At 34.8% G+C, this 16,157-nt stretch overlaps 1 protein-coding gene across 3 annotated transcripts in view; it reads left to right on the top strand.

The window, feature by feature from the left end:
• Window positions 1-16,157, top strand: part of RASAL2 (RAS protein activator like 2) — a 227,694-nt gene that overhangs the window by 161,972 nt on the left and 49,565 nt on the right. For all 3 annotated transcript variants that reach the window (XM_070939241.1, XM_070939238.1, XM_070939240.1), the window contains exon 5: window positions 14,155-14,255. In XM_070939241.1, the coding sequence (XP_070795342.1) occupies window positions 14,155-14,255 (101 nt within the window). The remainder of the gene's footprint in view (window positions 1-14,154; window positions 14,256-16,157) is intronic.

Raw genomic sequence — 16,157 nt, forward strand, 5'->3', positions numbered from 1 at the left:
TGGCTTATTCTTTCCATGGATAATTCTGAAAAAGAATTTCAGTATTTGTTCAGCATAAGATTGTTCAGTAGCAGATCACGTAACAAAATGGAGGCATATCATCTTGTTCATCCTGTTGCAATGCTAAATCTTAGAACTGTAGTAGAAAAATACCACATTGGGAAAAAGCTGGTCTAGGCAACTCACAATTCAAAACTGGAACATTATCTCTATCTCTCCTTTATTTTAAGTATGTTTAATGGTTAAAAGTTTCTTTATATTTTCAGGTTTGGCTGCTGCATATTATATGAATAGTAAAAGCGTATATTGAAGAGAGAGGGAAAAAGAGAGAGGGTTATATACAGTCATGGCCGTAAATGTTGGCACCCCTGAAATTTTTCCAGAAAATGAAGTATTTCTCACAGAAAAGTATTGCAGTAACACATGTTTTGCTATACACATGTTTATTCCCTTTGTGTGTATTGGAACAAAACCAAAAAAGGGAAGAAAAAAAGCAAATTGGACATAATGTCACACAAAACTCCAAAAATGGGCTGGACAAAATCATTGGCACCCTTTCAAAATTGTGGATAAATAAGATTGTTTCAAGCATGTGATGTTCCTTTCAACTCACCTGGGGCAAATAACAGGTGTGGGCAATATAAAACTCACACCTGAAAGCAGATAAAAAGGAGAGAAGTTCACTTAGTCTTTGCATGGTGTGTCTGTGTGTGCCACACTAAGCATGGACAACAGAAAGAGGAGAAGAGAACTGTCTGAGGACTTGAGAACCAAAATTGTGGAAAAATATCACCAATCTCAAGGTTACAAGTCTATCTCCAGAGATCTAGATTTGCCTTTGTCTACAGTGCGCAACATTATCAAGAAGTTTGCAACCCATGGCATTGTAGCTACTCTCCCTGGGCGTGGACGGAAGAGAAAAATTGATGAAAGGTGCCAACGCAGGATAGTCCGGATGGTGGATAAGCAGCCCCAAACAAGTTCCAAAGCAATTCAAGCTGTCCTGCAGGCTCAGGGAGCATCAGTGTCAGCGCGAACTATCCGTCGACATTTAAATGAAATGAAACGCTATGGCAGGAGACCCAGGAGGACCCCACTGCTGACACAGAGACATAAAAAAGCAAGACTACAGTTTGCCAACATGTACTTGAGTAAGCCAAAATCCTTCTGGGCAAACGTCCAGACCAAGATAGAGCTTTTTGGTAAAGCACATCATTCTACTGTTTACCGCAAACGGAATGAGGCCTACAAAGAAAAGAACACAGTACCTACAGTGAAATATGGTGGAGGTTCACTGATGTTTTGGGGTTGTTTTGCTGCCTCTGGCACTGGGTGCCTTGAATGTGTGCAAGGCATCATGAAATCTGAGGATTACCAAGGGATTTTGGGTCGCACTGTAGAGCCCAGTGTCAGAAAGCTGGGTTTGCGTCGGAAATCTTGGGTCTTCCAGCAGGACAATGACCCCAAACATACATCAAAAAGCACCCAGAAATGGATGGCAACAAAGCGATGGAGAGTTCTGAAATGGCCAGCAATGAGTCCAGATCTCAATCCCATTGAACACCTGTGGAGAGATCTTAAAATTGCTGTTGGGAAGAGGCACCCTTCCAATAAGAGAGTCCTGAAGCAGTTTGCAAAGGAAGAGTGGTCCAAAATTCCGGGTGAGAGGTGTAAGAGGCTTATTGATGGTTATCGGAAGCGATTGATTTCAGTTATTTATTCCAAAGGATGTGCAACCAAATATTAAGTAAAGGGTGCCAATGATTTTGTCCAGCCCATTTTTGGAGTTTTGTGTGACATTATGTCCAATTTGCTTTTTTTCCTCCCTTTTTTGGTTTTGTTCCAATACACACAAAGGGAATAAACATGTGTATAGCAAAACATGTGTTACTGCAATACTCTTCTGTGAGAAATACTTCATTTTCTGGAAAAATTTCAGGGGTGCCAACATTTACGGCCATGACTGTATGTCTGATTGAATTCTATGTTAAGAAACAAGATAGCCTTTATTGTCATTTTTTTCCTGTGAACCCATTTGCACATATTAAAAAATGTAATTCTGATTCCCACTCTAAAAGAAAATAAACCAAAATGTTGAAAATCCGCTCAAGCTAACAGCACTATCCAGGATGGAATGCTTTAACCAAGTTTCCGTTGCAATGGTGACACAGCAGTTTCTCACCTGCTGCTTCGTTATTAACCATAGCTTCATGTAAATGATTTTAGACTTTAAGGAACACATTAGCAAACAAAATAGATAGTGGCAATACACTATATGGATTAGCCTTTAGCCTGGTGTTAGCCCTCCATCTTTGCCTCGTTTCCTCTTTCAATCACATGGTCTCCACCTCAGAAGACATTCAGAGCCCAAGGGAGGCTTCCCTGCTTCAAAGGCTGCTGCTCCCCACTGCCTCCACTGCCCGAAGCATTCAGCACTTTCAGAGATTGTAACTGATCTCACAGCCTCTGAACAACCACCAACACTTCCGCTGCTTGCACCTTCAACCAAAGTAGTCTGAAGCAACACAGACTCTCCAGAACAGCTTTATCAATAGTTCCTCTCTTGCTAAACATCACCAATCCAAGATAGAATGATGGTCATAGAACAGTTTGGTAATAGATTTCAGCTTCCTTGTCACAATTCCCAAAGAATCACTGGATGGCATTTTCATCTCCAAAACCCCAACACTCTTGAGAGCCAAACCAGCCACAGCCAAGCAAGGCGCCACCATTTTAAAACTTAGAATTATCTAGCATTGTTGACAGAGGACCAGATATACTCTTTGATTTAATCCATTGAGACTTTACATTCAGAAGATGACTGTGAGTAGGTTCACACAATATGTTAAACTCTAAATTTGAGTTAATAAAGCAGACTCTGAAAACAGTAGTACTTCCAACTTTTTGCAATTGCCTTCCACCCATAAAATGGTGATTCCGGAAATTGCTTAAACACACACGCTTCAGCAAGTCTGAATACCTTAGCTCCATTTCTATACCAAACATAATTTTTCAATGTTCTGTTTTATACAAAAGGAAGATTTGAAGTCACTCTCACGTAGGCATAAATTCATTACCACCTCCTATTTATGCACACGGAGAGCTTGAGCTCTTATACAACTGGCAGAGTAGGCCCAGAAAACCAACATTCAAACTCTGCTGTCTTACTCTTTTTAAGGAACCTTCAGATCAGAAGTTCTGTTTAGACATAATAGGAAGCTTCGCTGCTGCTTGGATTTCTGGTTAGTGGAAGGAGTAAGTGGGAAATGGATGAAGAGCATACCTGATAATAAACCTGAATTCTACATGTCTTCAGATGCAGCTGCTTTCCAACAAATGTTCCTTACAGTCACTGAAAGAGTAAAATGGCACCAACTGTGAGGTCAGGTGGCTCAGTCCCCTGAAGGAACAGAATAAAAAACGATAGGTTGGAGTACAATCTAGTATTGATTGCCCTCAGTTTCCGGGTTAAGTGTGATGTTATCTTTAGAAACAAATTAGCAGTCTTAAAAGGCTCGAAATACATTACTTGCAGGACATGTGATATGTCTTTGTTCTTCAATTTCGTTTTTCCCCCCTCTCTCTTCCAGTTGTTAATATGCACAGCCTGGCTATTTTAAAAATTCACTTCTGAATAGAGCATTCAATTCCAGTAGAGACTTCATCACCATTCTTCTAGGCACTGAACAGTGGCATCCATACAGGGAAAAAAATTACTCAACTGCACAACTTAATGGGCCTTTGTCCAGAGCTTGGAATTTTGATTTATAGTTGCATAATATTCTGAAATGAATGCTTTCTTTTCTTTTCTTCTTAATTTGGAAGAAGCCCTTCAAATAACTCATTGCTGTGAAGTGCTCGGGATCTATTCACATCAGATGAAATTAAGTTTTTCCTCTTCCTCTTAAATATCTAATATTACTCTTTCTTTTAAAATACCCATTTCTTGCATAACAGTATGTTCAGATCAGTTTATATTTAGCAGCATTCACTTAATGCAGTCCTTGGGCTACCATTGAGCGATGTGGGGCACAGGCTCTGCAGGCTGAATGTCTTGACCCAATCTCTGGTATTTCTTGATTAACCTAAAAAAAACCACTGTTTTCTTTCACTATAGTGTTGTTGTTGTTATTTTAAATTTATTATAGCCACCCTCTTCCATAGATTCTACGTGGTTTACAAATACATTTAAAAAAAAAAATAAAACTTTCAATTTCACAGGTAGCCCAGATCAAAACAATGCAACCATAACAAATCAAGCTAAATGAGTGGTCCAGCAATCCCATCAACACCAGACCTAAGACCAAAGCCAGATCTTCAGTGCTTTTTAGAATCCTAGGAGATATAAAATGGGTGCTTTTTGTATCTCTGGGGGAATGCTGTTCCAAATGGCAGGGGCCATGACATTTCTTTGGTCCCACAAGATGCAGTATTTAATAGAAGGGATCTAGAGAATAACCAGTCTACCGGAATGTACTGTGTGGGCAGAAAGAGTACTGAGCTAGATGAATGAATGCATAACTTCCTTTAATAAAATAAAACACTATTTTGATGTTACGTCCCTTTCAGCAAGGATCAATTTTAAATGTCTGTAGTTGCCAGTAAGTTTCTGGAATATTGCATCTGCTCATTTATAAAAGAAAATATCGGTGTGGCATAAAAGCTATGTCTGGGCTGTGAACCAAAGAGTCTGTAAATCAAATCTTTCTTCTTCTTATGATATGGCCTTAAGAAATCCCCTGATGAGCCATCGGAAGAGCCATCAGAAGAGCAGCAAATAGATCTAGTTAGAATAGCTCTAGAAATTCCAGAAGCAAAGAAAAGAAAGATGGGAACATTGAGAGCAAAGATGGGCTGTCACATGGAATTTTCTTTCTTCTTCTTCTTCTTCTTCCTCTTCTTCTTCTTCTTCTTCTTCTGCTTCTTCTGCTTCTTCTGCTTCGTCTTCGTCTTCCTCCTCCTCCTCGCGTATTCCTGCAGGGTCTGCTTTTCGGATCATTGAACATCACTTTGCACGGTCATCTGAGTCTCCAGGGCAGAGGCCCGCAGCTTGCATATCTTTGTTGATGGTGTCTTGCTATCTCTGTTTTGGGCGCCTGCAAGGTCACCAGCCATTGACTTCTAGTTGGTAAGCAGTCTTGGCAATGGTGGAAGGTGCTGCTCTCAGGATATATTCATACCAGCGGAGCCATCTCATCTTCACATGGAATTTTGTTTCTGAGATTAATTTCCAATTAAAATAGCCTCAAGAAAATTCCGTTTTTTAGCTTTTACTGCAGCCTTATTTACAAGTTGGAGTTGAAATATGCTTCAGAAAGTGAACAAGTTAAATATTATATAAATAAATGGATATAGGCTTTAGACAGAACAATGATATATAGCAATTAGAATTTCAAGGAAAGAACAATATTAAATTTACAGTGACTGCCACACTTAGGGAAAATGATTGTAAAATATTTTACTGACGGGGTATCATTCAAGAATTGACTGCTAAAATTGATAATTTGTTTGTAAAAAACCTGGACAATTAGGTCAGATCATTCGTCATTATTTGGTGCAATATTAAAAAGCCCAACAATTTGAGCTATAACCAAATGAGACAAATTCTAAAAGTTGATTCCCTTTCTAACATGTCATCGTTCTATGAAATAATACCGTATCAAATGTTATATTTCTTACAAAGCATAATGAAGTAGCCTTGCATATCCTAACAACTGTTAGGATACTCTACAATTTGCATTAGAAAATGCATATAATTGCTTCAGTAGAAGAATAGTAAATTAAGTTGTAGGAGCATGCCTTGATATTTAAAATAATGAATATATTGAAAAAGAAATCTTAGAGTTTGGGTATCATCTAAAATTTGATTTTCTCTTAAATTTATCTTTAAAGATAGATTTCTTATTAACAAGACTATAATTTTACAGGTTATGTTTCATGGTGTGTTGATTGCTATTGTTGATAATCATACATTAATTTTTTTTTAAATATTGAGATTTTACTCAATACAAAACATTTGTATTGAGGAGAGAGAAAAGTACAAAGTGAACAGACCAGAAATTTAAAAGTATCACAAGTTTAGGTAAATCAAGCACAAATCCCCAGAATACTATTAGTTTAGTTATATACATCTAAACACCTTATTCTGAAAATACAGATCAGGACTACACTTAAGTTAATGTATGATTATCTTAATCTTATTTTTTTTTTTTTTTGTAAAAAGCATACCAAGTGATATAAACATAAAGAACCACAACAGCACTTTTATTCTATTTTAAAATGAATTGCTATACTCATATGCCACATTTCTGAAAATGTTCTCCCAGATAAACCAGGGATTAAAAGCCAAGAACAAACCATGAATTCCATCAGAGGAAGCAGTCAAAAATTGTGGCTCACAGATCAAGATAGCCATTGAAATATTTTTAATCATCTCTTCAGCCATTCCTTTTGACAAGAAGAGCAATCAATAGTGTTTACAGCTTCAAAATTAGACAGTGGGGAAAGGTAGAGAGGGGAGGAAAAGCTAGAATACATAGCCAAAAAATGGATTTAAATGTAGATGAAATAAAAGAATTAAAAGAAGGATATGGGAGGCAACCCACCAAAAAAAGATTAAAAATGGAGTTATGGGCAAGGGAATAGGGATAAAGGGGAAAAAAAGGGAAAGCAAAGCAAAAGATATTTCATGAAAATATTGTAATAATGTGCATTAATATTAGAACTATATAATGGATAATTACTTTGTATGTAGTGTGGAAGTTAAATATGTATAAAAACATGGCTAATAGGTGATTAGATAATGGAAGAATATATCTTAATGTAAACATGTGTATTAATAGTAGAATCTCTAGGATGGGAAAGATGAACAGAGATATGAGGTCTCTGAACTTAAAAATTAAGTTTTTAATTGGAAAATTAGAATTTGAATGATAGTATCAAATAAGCATAAAAACATGTTAGAATTAAATAAAGGGTGATTAGAAAACGAAAGAATGTATTGCAAGAAAAATATGTGTGGTAATAGTAGGGAACAGAAAAGAAAGATTATTATCACGTTTTTAAAAATTATAGTGACAGGAAGGGGGGAAGTTAAAATAGAGATAGAAATAAGAGGGGAAATATAGTATACATACACCAATATATTTAGACACATGGAAGAGTAAGAGTAAAAAGAAGGTTTAGAACTGAAGTAAAGGATATGTGCAAACAATTTGAAACAATGAAAATGAAAAGTAATAATTGTGTGTAATAATATGTTTATTTTTATTGAAATGTATGAAACTCAGATATCACACCATTCACATATCGATATGTACAAATAATATAAAATTTAAAAAATGTAAACCAAAAAAATATAGTGTTTACCAGCATACTTGCTCGTTCTCATTAAATTCAGAAATTCCTGATTATTATGAATTGTGATCACTTTCAGTAGGACCTCTGGGTAGCTACCACATTATGCTGTTTCTTTCCATTGTAACTTTAATGGAATACATTATATTGTACTAATTTTTATAATATTATCGTATTGCACACAGTATATATTCATAATGGATATCATTTTGTTTAAATATGCTATCATACAGGTATACTTGGTGAGTTTCAATTATTTCTATTTTACGTGATCTGTCAATCTTGCTGCATACCTCCCCTTTTTTCGTCCTGCAATTTTGTAAATCCCAAAGAAGTTGTCACTGAGCAGATTTCTTCACTTTCTAATTTATGCTAGGAAGTGCTGTAAAGCAATTTCCATTCTTTGAATTAGCTCCCCTACTACTTAGTTAACCTACCTAGTTTTATTTCCTTGCATTCCCCCCAAATGTGTGGTTCTTTATCCTCATTCCTACCTATACACTTTCATATTTTTCTTCTCTCAGTGGTATCTTCTGAAAAAATTGTTATATTATTTCCCTTCGCCAGCATGCTTTAGAGCTTAATGTTTTAACCATGTTTTTCCTTCTAAGTACATTGCTATTATTCCCATATTGTTTAAGTTGTTTCATTGATGTTTTATATAGTTAAGAATTAACGTGATAGGCGAGAAAAATAAATATGTTTGTGAGTCAGTTTTATTACCAATTCAAGGATTTAAGAATCATTTCCCTGCTCACCAGTGGTCTATTAAGCTCAACCTAGTTTGAGAGGTCGAAGGAGAGAGGGAGGGAGAGGGAGAGAGAACACAAATGGAACACCTAGTAAAGTGCAGAGAATCTCTGAAAGAGTTGCAAAATTAATTTAAAAGGAGGAAAAAGTTATGCCATATGAAATGAAACTAAAGTATTGGTAGAAGAAAGCAATAAAGAATCCGAGAAATTCTTATCTTATTTGCTGAAGAATTCATAGTTCCCAAGCAATTGTTTAAAATATTAGTCCATGCATAAATAAGTTTGTTTATTTAAAAAAAAAAAAACACTAAGAAACTTATCTTAAAGGCAGATCCCATCTTCAATAATTTAGTAACTGGATCTAGTTTTTTGGATAACTCACTGCATAACATTTCCACAATATTAAATTCACTGTGAATATAACTGTACCCTGTTAGCTGTAATGGTAGATCCATCTTCTTGCACAATTTTCTGAGCATTCCCAACAACAACAAGAAACACATTGAAAGGCAGGAATTCCCTTTTCGGAAGAGGGGGTGTCTTCAAACCCCAGGTGGCAATTCTACCTGAAAAAATGATGAAAGCAGCACGGAAGTACCTTAAAAAATAGCTTACTGAAAATGAGAAGAATCTGCTTACCTGTGTAAGCAACCATTTGAAGTAACACTTGATAAACGGAAAATCAAAGAATTGATATTGTAAAGGAAAATAAGGCTTGGTAAATGGACACAGACCTATTTGGATTTTCCTAAACAAGCTTAAAACAGTGTTGAGGCTTATATTCAGGGTCCTTAAACAACATTGAAATTGTTTCTTTAACTTGTTCAGGAACTGTTAATGGGTTGCTTTCTAGTTAGTGGTGTGAAGGAATATGAACTTTCCCTTGAGAATGAGGAAGGAATGAGCAAACCATTAAGGAGGGACTATGGGAAAAAGTTACTCAATCCTGAGAAAGAAGAAAGAAAAAGAAACTCCCAAGTAGCCCCACTTAGAATTTATTTAGCACACCATTGAGTAGACAGTCAGACAGGCTTTCAAGATTTTGTTATGCTGTCCTATAACAAACAATACAATCTCTGTTGTGGCTGTTTTTTAATTTCCTATCTTGAAAGGCTGAGACTTACTTTGAATGTTACTGATTTTGGGGCTGTAAGCGAAAAGTTGTAGGACAAATCTTTCCTAAATACCCAGCTCCCTTCAGAATTAATTTCATGCATCCTGCTTTTTAGTAGAGTGCTTGCAAAGTTACTTTGGGCGAATCATGCATCTGGAAGTTTTTGCTATAATCCTTTTTTTTATTACAGTAATATAGAAAAGATTTGCTCTTTAAGCTTTATTTTGTTGCAAAGTTGGTTGTGGGGACTGTTTAGGAGTCACTTTCAGTTTATGCTATCAGAAAATACACAATAAAAGGCAATACTTAACAAGTTGGGCAGTAATAATAAGATATTCTCACAAAATGTAAATGGATTTTTCAACTCTTGAAAGAATATGGACATATATAGAAATATTATTTTCTCTAAATAGCGTACAGGTAAGTTATGCTTATGTGGTCAATTTATGACCACAGTTGGGCCCAAAATTTATGTTGCTGAGTGAGAAATTTGTTAAGTTTTGCCCCATTTTATGACTTTTCTTGCCACATTTGTTAAGTGAATCACTGCAGTTGTTAAATTAGTACCACAGTTGTTAAGTGAATCTGGCTTCCCTATTGATTTTGCTCGTCAGAAGGCTGCAAAAGATGGTCACATGACCCCGGGACAGTGCAACCGTTATAAATATGAACCACTTGTTAAGCATCCGAATGTAAATCATGTGACCATCGGGATACTGCAAAAGTCATAGGCATTAAAAATTGTTATAAGTAACTTTTTTCAGTGCCGTTGTAACTTCAAACAGTTACTGAATGAACTGTTGTAAATCGAGGACTACTTGTAGTTAAAGGGCAATTTTAATCTATTGGCTCATCAAAAGCAAGGGAATAACCATTTTTATGTGGTAACTACTATATCCTGAGAGTAAATGTATATCTTCCTTAAAGGTCTGTTGGGAAAAGAAAACAGCTGAGTTTGTTCTATTCCTGCAGTAAAGAACAGTATGAATAAATAAAAGCTTTATCTGGCCAAATTGCACTCATTTCAAGAAAAGGGAATAATGCTGGGGGAGATTTAAACCAAGTTTATAAAGATGAAACAACAGTATAAACCATTAGAGTTTATTTAGCATACTGACATTTCTGCTAAGTTCCATGCGTTAACAGATGAGATCTGTTTATGGCAGAAGTGTCCCATTTTTATTATTTGCTATTGCACTTCACTAGTTTAGAGCTATTCAAAAGCTGGGGCATAAAAGGTACGTAACCAGGAATACAATCTTCTGCAGGTAATATTTTGCTTTGTAAGACATTAGAAAGCTGTCCAGTTTTAGCTAAGGTTATCTTAAAGTTACTTCAGTTAGCTAAATGTACCTTCCGGCAGTAGCAAGTTCACGTTTCAATCCAAGGGGGGAAATGCCTTTTAAATGTTCCCCAGAAAAAGTTGCAGCTTGTTGCACCCTTAGGCACTGTAATCTTAAGTGTTTAGAAATACTATTTCACTAAAGAACTGAATTATATATGAGGAAACAGTTATAATCCTCTAATTAAAAACATTAACAAGCTTATAAGAAATTGGGAAAAATTAAAGCATCGCTTGTTGGCCATATAGCAACAATAAAAAATGATAGTACTCCCTAAATATCTATTTCAATTGCTGCTGTTCTACACAGGTAGCAAAAATTAAAAGGAGTTTATTTATTCCTTGTGAAAAGAACCTATTTAAAGTGGTAAAAGTCAACAGAAGAGTGTATTCACAATAATAAAAATATTCATAAAATTAAAAATTACATACAGACATTCAAGTTGGGATTCAGGAATCCCTGTGGTACATAGCACTCCAAGCCAAGCAACTATCATTAAAAGGAATTTGTAAGTTTTATGAATAACAAGGAGCTTTTTTCTTTCTTCCTAAGCAGTTGCCTCTTTTTTCCCATTAGATGAAAAGTTTGTCTGACAAGGGCAAAATACATCTGGGGCCAAGATCCTGGAAAAATGTAGTTTTTTTTAATCAGAAAGAATAAAAATGAAGTAGAAGTAATTTATTTTCATGTCTTTTAATAAATATTTGTTTTCATGATTTTGAATAACAAAACAGGCAAATGTAAAAAAAAATTAATTTAATCAATATTAATAACCTATAGGTGTAGCTTGACTACTAAAATATAGTAACTTTGATGATCTGTGACAGACACAGCTATTAATTGGCAACAGCTGATTATTACAAAATACATGTAATATTTATTCCATATTTCTCTGTAAAATATGAAGAAAATATTGAAAATCATATAAAATATAATTGTGGTCGTCGATTCTGGTTTAATCAGATCTACTGTTGCTTAGTTTTTTTTCATCTTGCTAGCTATTGTACAGTTTTTATTATTCTTCAGAAAAAAAGTATTGGATGTCTGGGAAAAGTACCTAAAAGAACAAGAAAAATGTAATACCTACTCTATAAGCTTTTGCCCCCTTTTTTGGCAATTCTATGAGACCAACTGTATGTTTTGTATTAACTGATTTAAAACAATTCTATGACCATAATTTTTAAATCAGAATGGACAAGCTGCTATGATAAATTTTAAGAGAAGGGGTATATACAGTTTTAGTAACTAATAATATCTAAGAATTAAAAAAATTAGACAATTGCATTCTGTCCATACTCTTTCTTGTCAAAGGGGCAGATTAAAGCAATTAAAATTGCTTTAATTTTAATTAAGATATGTGTACTCAAATCTTTGTACATATGTCATATTGTCATATGTAGCTGTAACAATAAGCAACATGTACACAATTCTTCTACACAACCTCTTTTATATTCCTTATGGAAATCCATGAGAAATGGGCCATTGTCCCAGGTCATCAACTATTCCTGAAGCAATTCTAAAAATACTTAAGAAATATATAGACGTTAATTGCAGTCCAGTAAAACAGCAGTGTACAATACAATTATTTAATTTTTTTAAATAGTGATAAAATTCTAGAATAATTAGCAGCTAATAATTGATAGCATGAGAGGAGGATGAGCAGATGGTTTCTAATAGCTATAGCTATTAATATGAATTTTGAAACCTTCTTAGAGGTTCCCTGAAGAGTGACCACCCAAGAGGAAGATAACATCCTCCTGATCACAATGGCAGGAAGAGTTATTAACAATTGAATGTATTAAACTTGATTGCCCAAATTTTGATCACATGACTATGGGGGTGCTGCGATGGTCAGAACTGTTGAGAACCACTTATAGGTTGCTTTTTCAATGCCACTGTAATTTCAGACTGTCGCTAAACGAAAGGCTGTAAATTGAGGACTATATGTACCTTGCAAGTTGATGTCATTCTCCATTAAGGATTGTGTTTGAGGCTAGCTTTTCTGAATAATCTCTGCAATGAATTATTATGCTTATGTTCTTACTGTGACTCTGAGAGAAAGCCTAAAACGTATATTGATTACTTGCCTATATAAAGTGTTTTTCAAAACTTCTCTTTCAAATAACCCAATAGAATAGAATAGAATAGAATAGAATAGAATAGAATAGAATAGAATAGAATAGAATAGAATAGAATAGAATAGAATAGAATTTTTTATTGGCCAAGTGTGATTGGACACACAAGGAATTTGTCTTGGTGCATATTTAGTTAGGTTTGTTTTCAATATCATGGACAACTATAGGTAGCTTTCTTAATGACATTGGCCTTTTATTTTTACAGATCTTGCTGCTGTATATACCTCCCCTTTGTTTCCTCAATCATTACTTCTTTATTCTGTCCTTAATTGTTTTAATTAAAATTTTGCCTCAGTTGAGTTACAGTTATCTGAATCTGGCTCAGTTTAACAATTGCTTTTTAAATGCTAAATTTATATGGTAACTGAAATTCTTTTTTCTTAATTTTCTACTTAAAAGTTACTGAAAAAATACTTTAATATTATATGTTTCAAGTTATACAATAATTAAATACAAAATGAAACTACAATACTTAACACCCAAAAATATCTCTAGATCATGGGTGTCAAACTCACATCCTCACGGCGGTGTCACATGATGTATCGGGACTTTTTTTCCGCTTTGCTAAACCGGGTGTGGGAGTGCCAGCATGTGACGCATCTGGTCCATGGGCCAGGAGTTTGACAGCCCTGCTCTAGATCATCAAAGCAGCAGTTTATTTTTATGAAAAAAAATTAAGAGAATTTTCTGTTACTAATAGCCATGTCTTGATTTTTTTAATGGAAGATTCTGTCATGTAAGTTAGGCTGATAGCCTGGAGAACTACCAAACAAACACATGTTTTTTTGTTTTATCTGCTATATATACTGCAAAATTGAGGCTATAGAATGGTGTTAAACTTTCTTGGAAATGCTAAGCAATAATTGACCTGGATTTTAATGGGGCAGAGGTTTAACCCAGAGGTTAAAAACATTCTTTTCTTTTGATTCGAGGATAGCTATGTTATAAGGACTGAGAAAGAAAAGATTGAAGATACTGACAGTGAGGGACAGGATATCTCACATTTCCTTCATTATCTCAGATCATCTATGCTTTGATGAGATATTGATTCCCTTAAATGTAATTATTAAATTAAAGCAAATGTCAGATGTGGTTCACAATGTTGCTTCTCATTCCAACAGACTTAGCAGTCAACACCACATAAGCATTCCCTCTTCACTCCCTGGCCTTGTTTGGCAATTCTCAACAAATCTATAGTGTTATTCAGTTTGTTTTTTTGCTGACATAAACCTGTTTCTCTTATATTCTTAGAGAGTTTTAAGATATTTCTTCCTCTGTTACTGATTTGTTTGAATTCCTACCTGGGGCAAATATAAGTCGTATTATCACAATTACCATTGTCTTTATTTGAGTTGCATAAACTGAGTATTACCAAAGCCGGTTTTTTTAAAGAGAAGCTACTTAAAAATACTAATACTAGTTTGTATAACTTCCTTTCTTGTGTCTTTTTTTAGGGCTTCTTTAGTAGACGGCTTAGAGGCTCAATCAAAAGAACAAAGAGCCAATCTAAGCTAGATAGGAATACCAGCTTTCGTCGTCAAACCATTGAAGAAAGGTAAGATTCTGGGTGGAGGGCAAAAGGATTAGTTGTTTTCCAAGAATTTGGTGAGGTATATTAATCTGCATTAGTACATACAAAACCACTAAGAAGTTTCACTTAAAATAAACTGACAATTTTTTTTACCAGAAATGTTCCACTTAGGTTTTACAATCTACAATTTAAAAATCAAGAAAACCTTTGCCATCGGTTTGTATGGCATGTCTCCCTCACTGACCCATGGAAGCCTGATGCAAACTGATGAATGGGTTAATTTACCAGAATAGTTTCCCAAAGGGCAGTTTTACTGGTATTTTACTTCATATGCAATGAAAAGTTTCATGACACCTTAAAGGTTTACATTTTTTTATCATAGAACAAGCTTTCCCCTGATGAAGTACATTCTACTTCACAAAAGCCTTTACCTTGGCATAGTAATTGCTTTTACTGGAAACGGTATCACTAAGTTAAGTGTTGCACTTGACAAAAGAGTTACAAAATGCTAAAGAATATATTGTCTCCTGGACATTAGTTGATAGTGAACTCTGACTACATAAAGCTTCTTTTAAAGATAATATTATCTTTCTAATATATGTATGCATCAAGAATACTTTTTAAATTGTTTATTGTGCTCTTTATAACAATGAGAAATCTAAAATAAGACCAATGACTTCTCCTGGTCTATTCCAAAATAGAAAAGTCTTCTATTTCATGGATAACTATCAAGCACTAGGAAAGTCAGGAGATTCAGGCAGTTCAAATGAATTTAAAGACCTATTGCAAGTTTAAGCTCTCTACAAAAATCTATTAATGGTCAAGGGAAATGAGCGGGAATAAGACATTCAAGGTGCGTTGGACTTAGCTCTCTTGTGGTGTACAGGGACTCATGACTTATCATGCATTTGACTCCTCCCTCAGGCTCAGCCTTATCATCTCCTACAGTACAGTAACAGTGCATAGCTCAGCTAAATGGCAGTCTTTGGGCAATCTTGACTTCATTATGAAATACCAGGCTAAACTTAGTACTCAATAAATCCTAGAAAAGGGTACTGGCAAATCACTTCGTGTTATCGACAAGAAGACAATATAGTCATGTCCAGGAGTTGAATTCAACTTGACAGAGAATGTATCAAAAACCTAACTACTTTAGTTTGAAAACTGAACAATTTTCAATAATTATTCCAAAATTATTCAGTTTTGCATTAATGGATATTTGAAGAGGGAGGATTATGATAAAAAAGAAGAAATGGAAAAGTGTTGGCTTTGCAGTAATTGAAAAACCAGATTGATTCAAGAAGTTCTAGGACAAATATATTGTCTTCAGAGTAAAAAAAAAAAAAAAAAAAGGCCTGACTTCTATTTGTAAATTGTTTAGTATTGTTACAAATGCTTCGTTGTAGAGACATTTTGGCTTCTAATTCTACTTCATTACATTCTAACAGCTGGTGGTTGAGAGAACTGAGTTTTTTTTCCCTAACAGCTAATGTGAAGGTTCAGCTCATAGATGTGAGTAATGTGATAGCATTGGCAGCATTGATGGAAGTCATTAGTGCTAAACCTGGGTGCTGTCTGGTGCAGAGAGCACCCATTTCTTCCTGAAGTTTTAGCTTAATGATTGTTTGCCTAATATTAATGCATTTATCTCTGGTAGTCTTTAAGTTTCCATTCTAATGTTTAAAATAGCTTGTCATTTCTTCAGTTTTTGAAACATTTCTGTTTGTTTGTTTTTTTTTAATATTGTCTTAATCAGAAGAAAGCCATACCTTTGTGATGATTTATCAGAGGGTTACTTGATGTTGGATTTTAATACAATTAATCTGTTCTCAAATATTAACATGGTTGGACATTCCCAAGTCAAGAGCAGAATTTTTTGATCCTTCAAAAATGCTATTTAACTCAGTGCTTCCTCTCATTGTGAAG

The sequence above is a fragment of the Pituophis catenifer genome, unplaced genomic scaffold (genome assembly GCF_029215685.1).
Source record: "Pituophis catenifer annectens isolate HBS135680 unplaced genomic scaffold, rPitCat1.0.hap2 SCAF_3, whole genome shotgun sequence".
NCBI classification, from domain to species: domain Eukaryota; kingdom Metazoa; phylum Chordata; class Lepidosauria; order Squamata; family Colubridae; genus Pituophis; species Pituophis catenifer.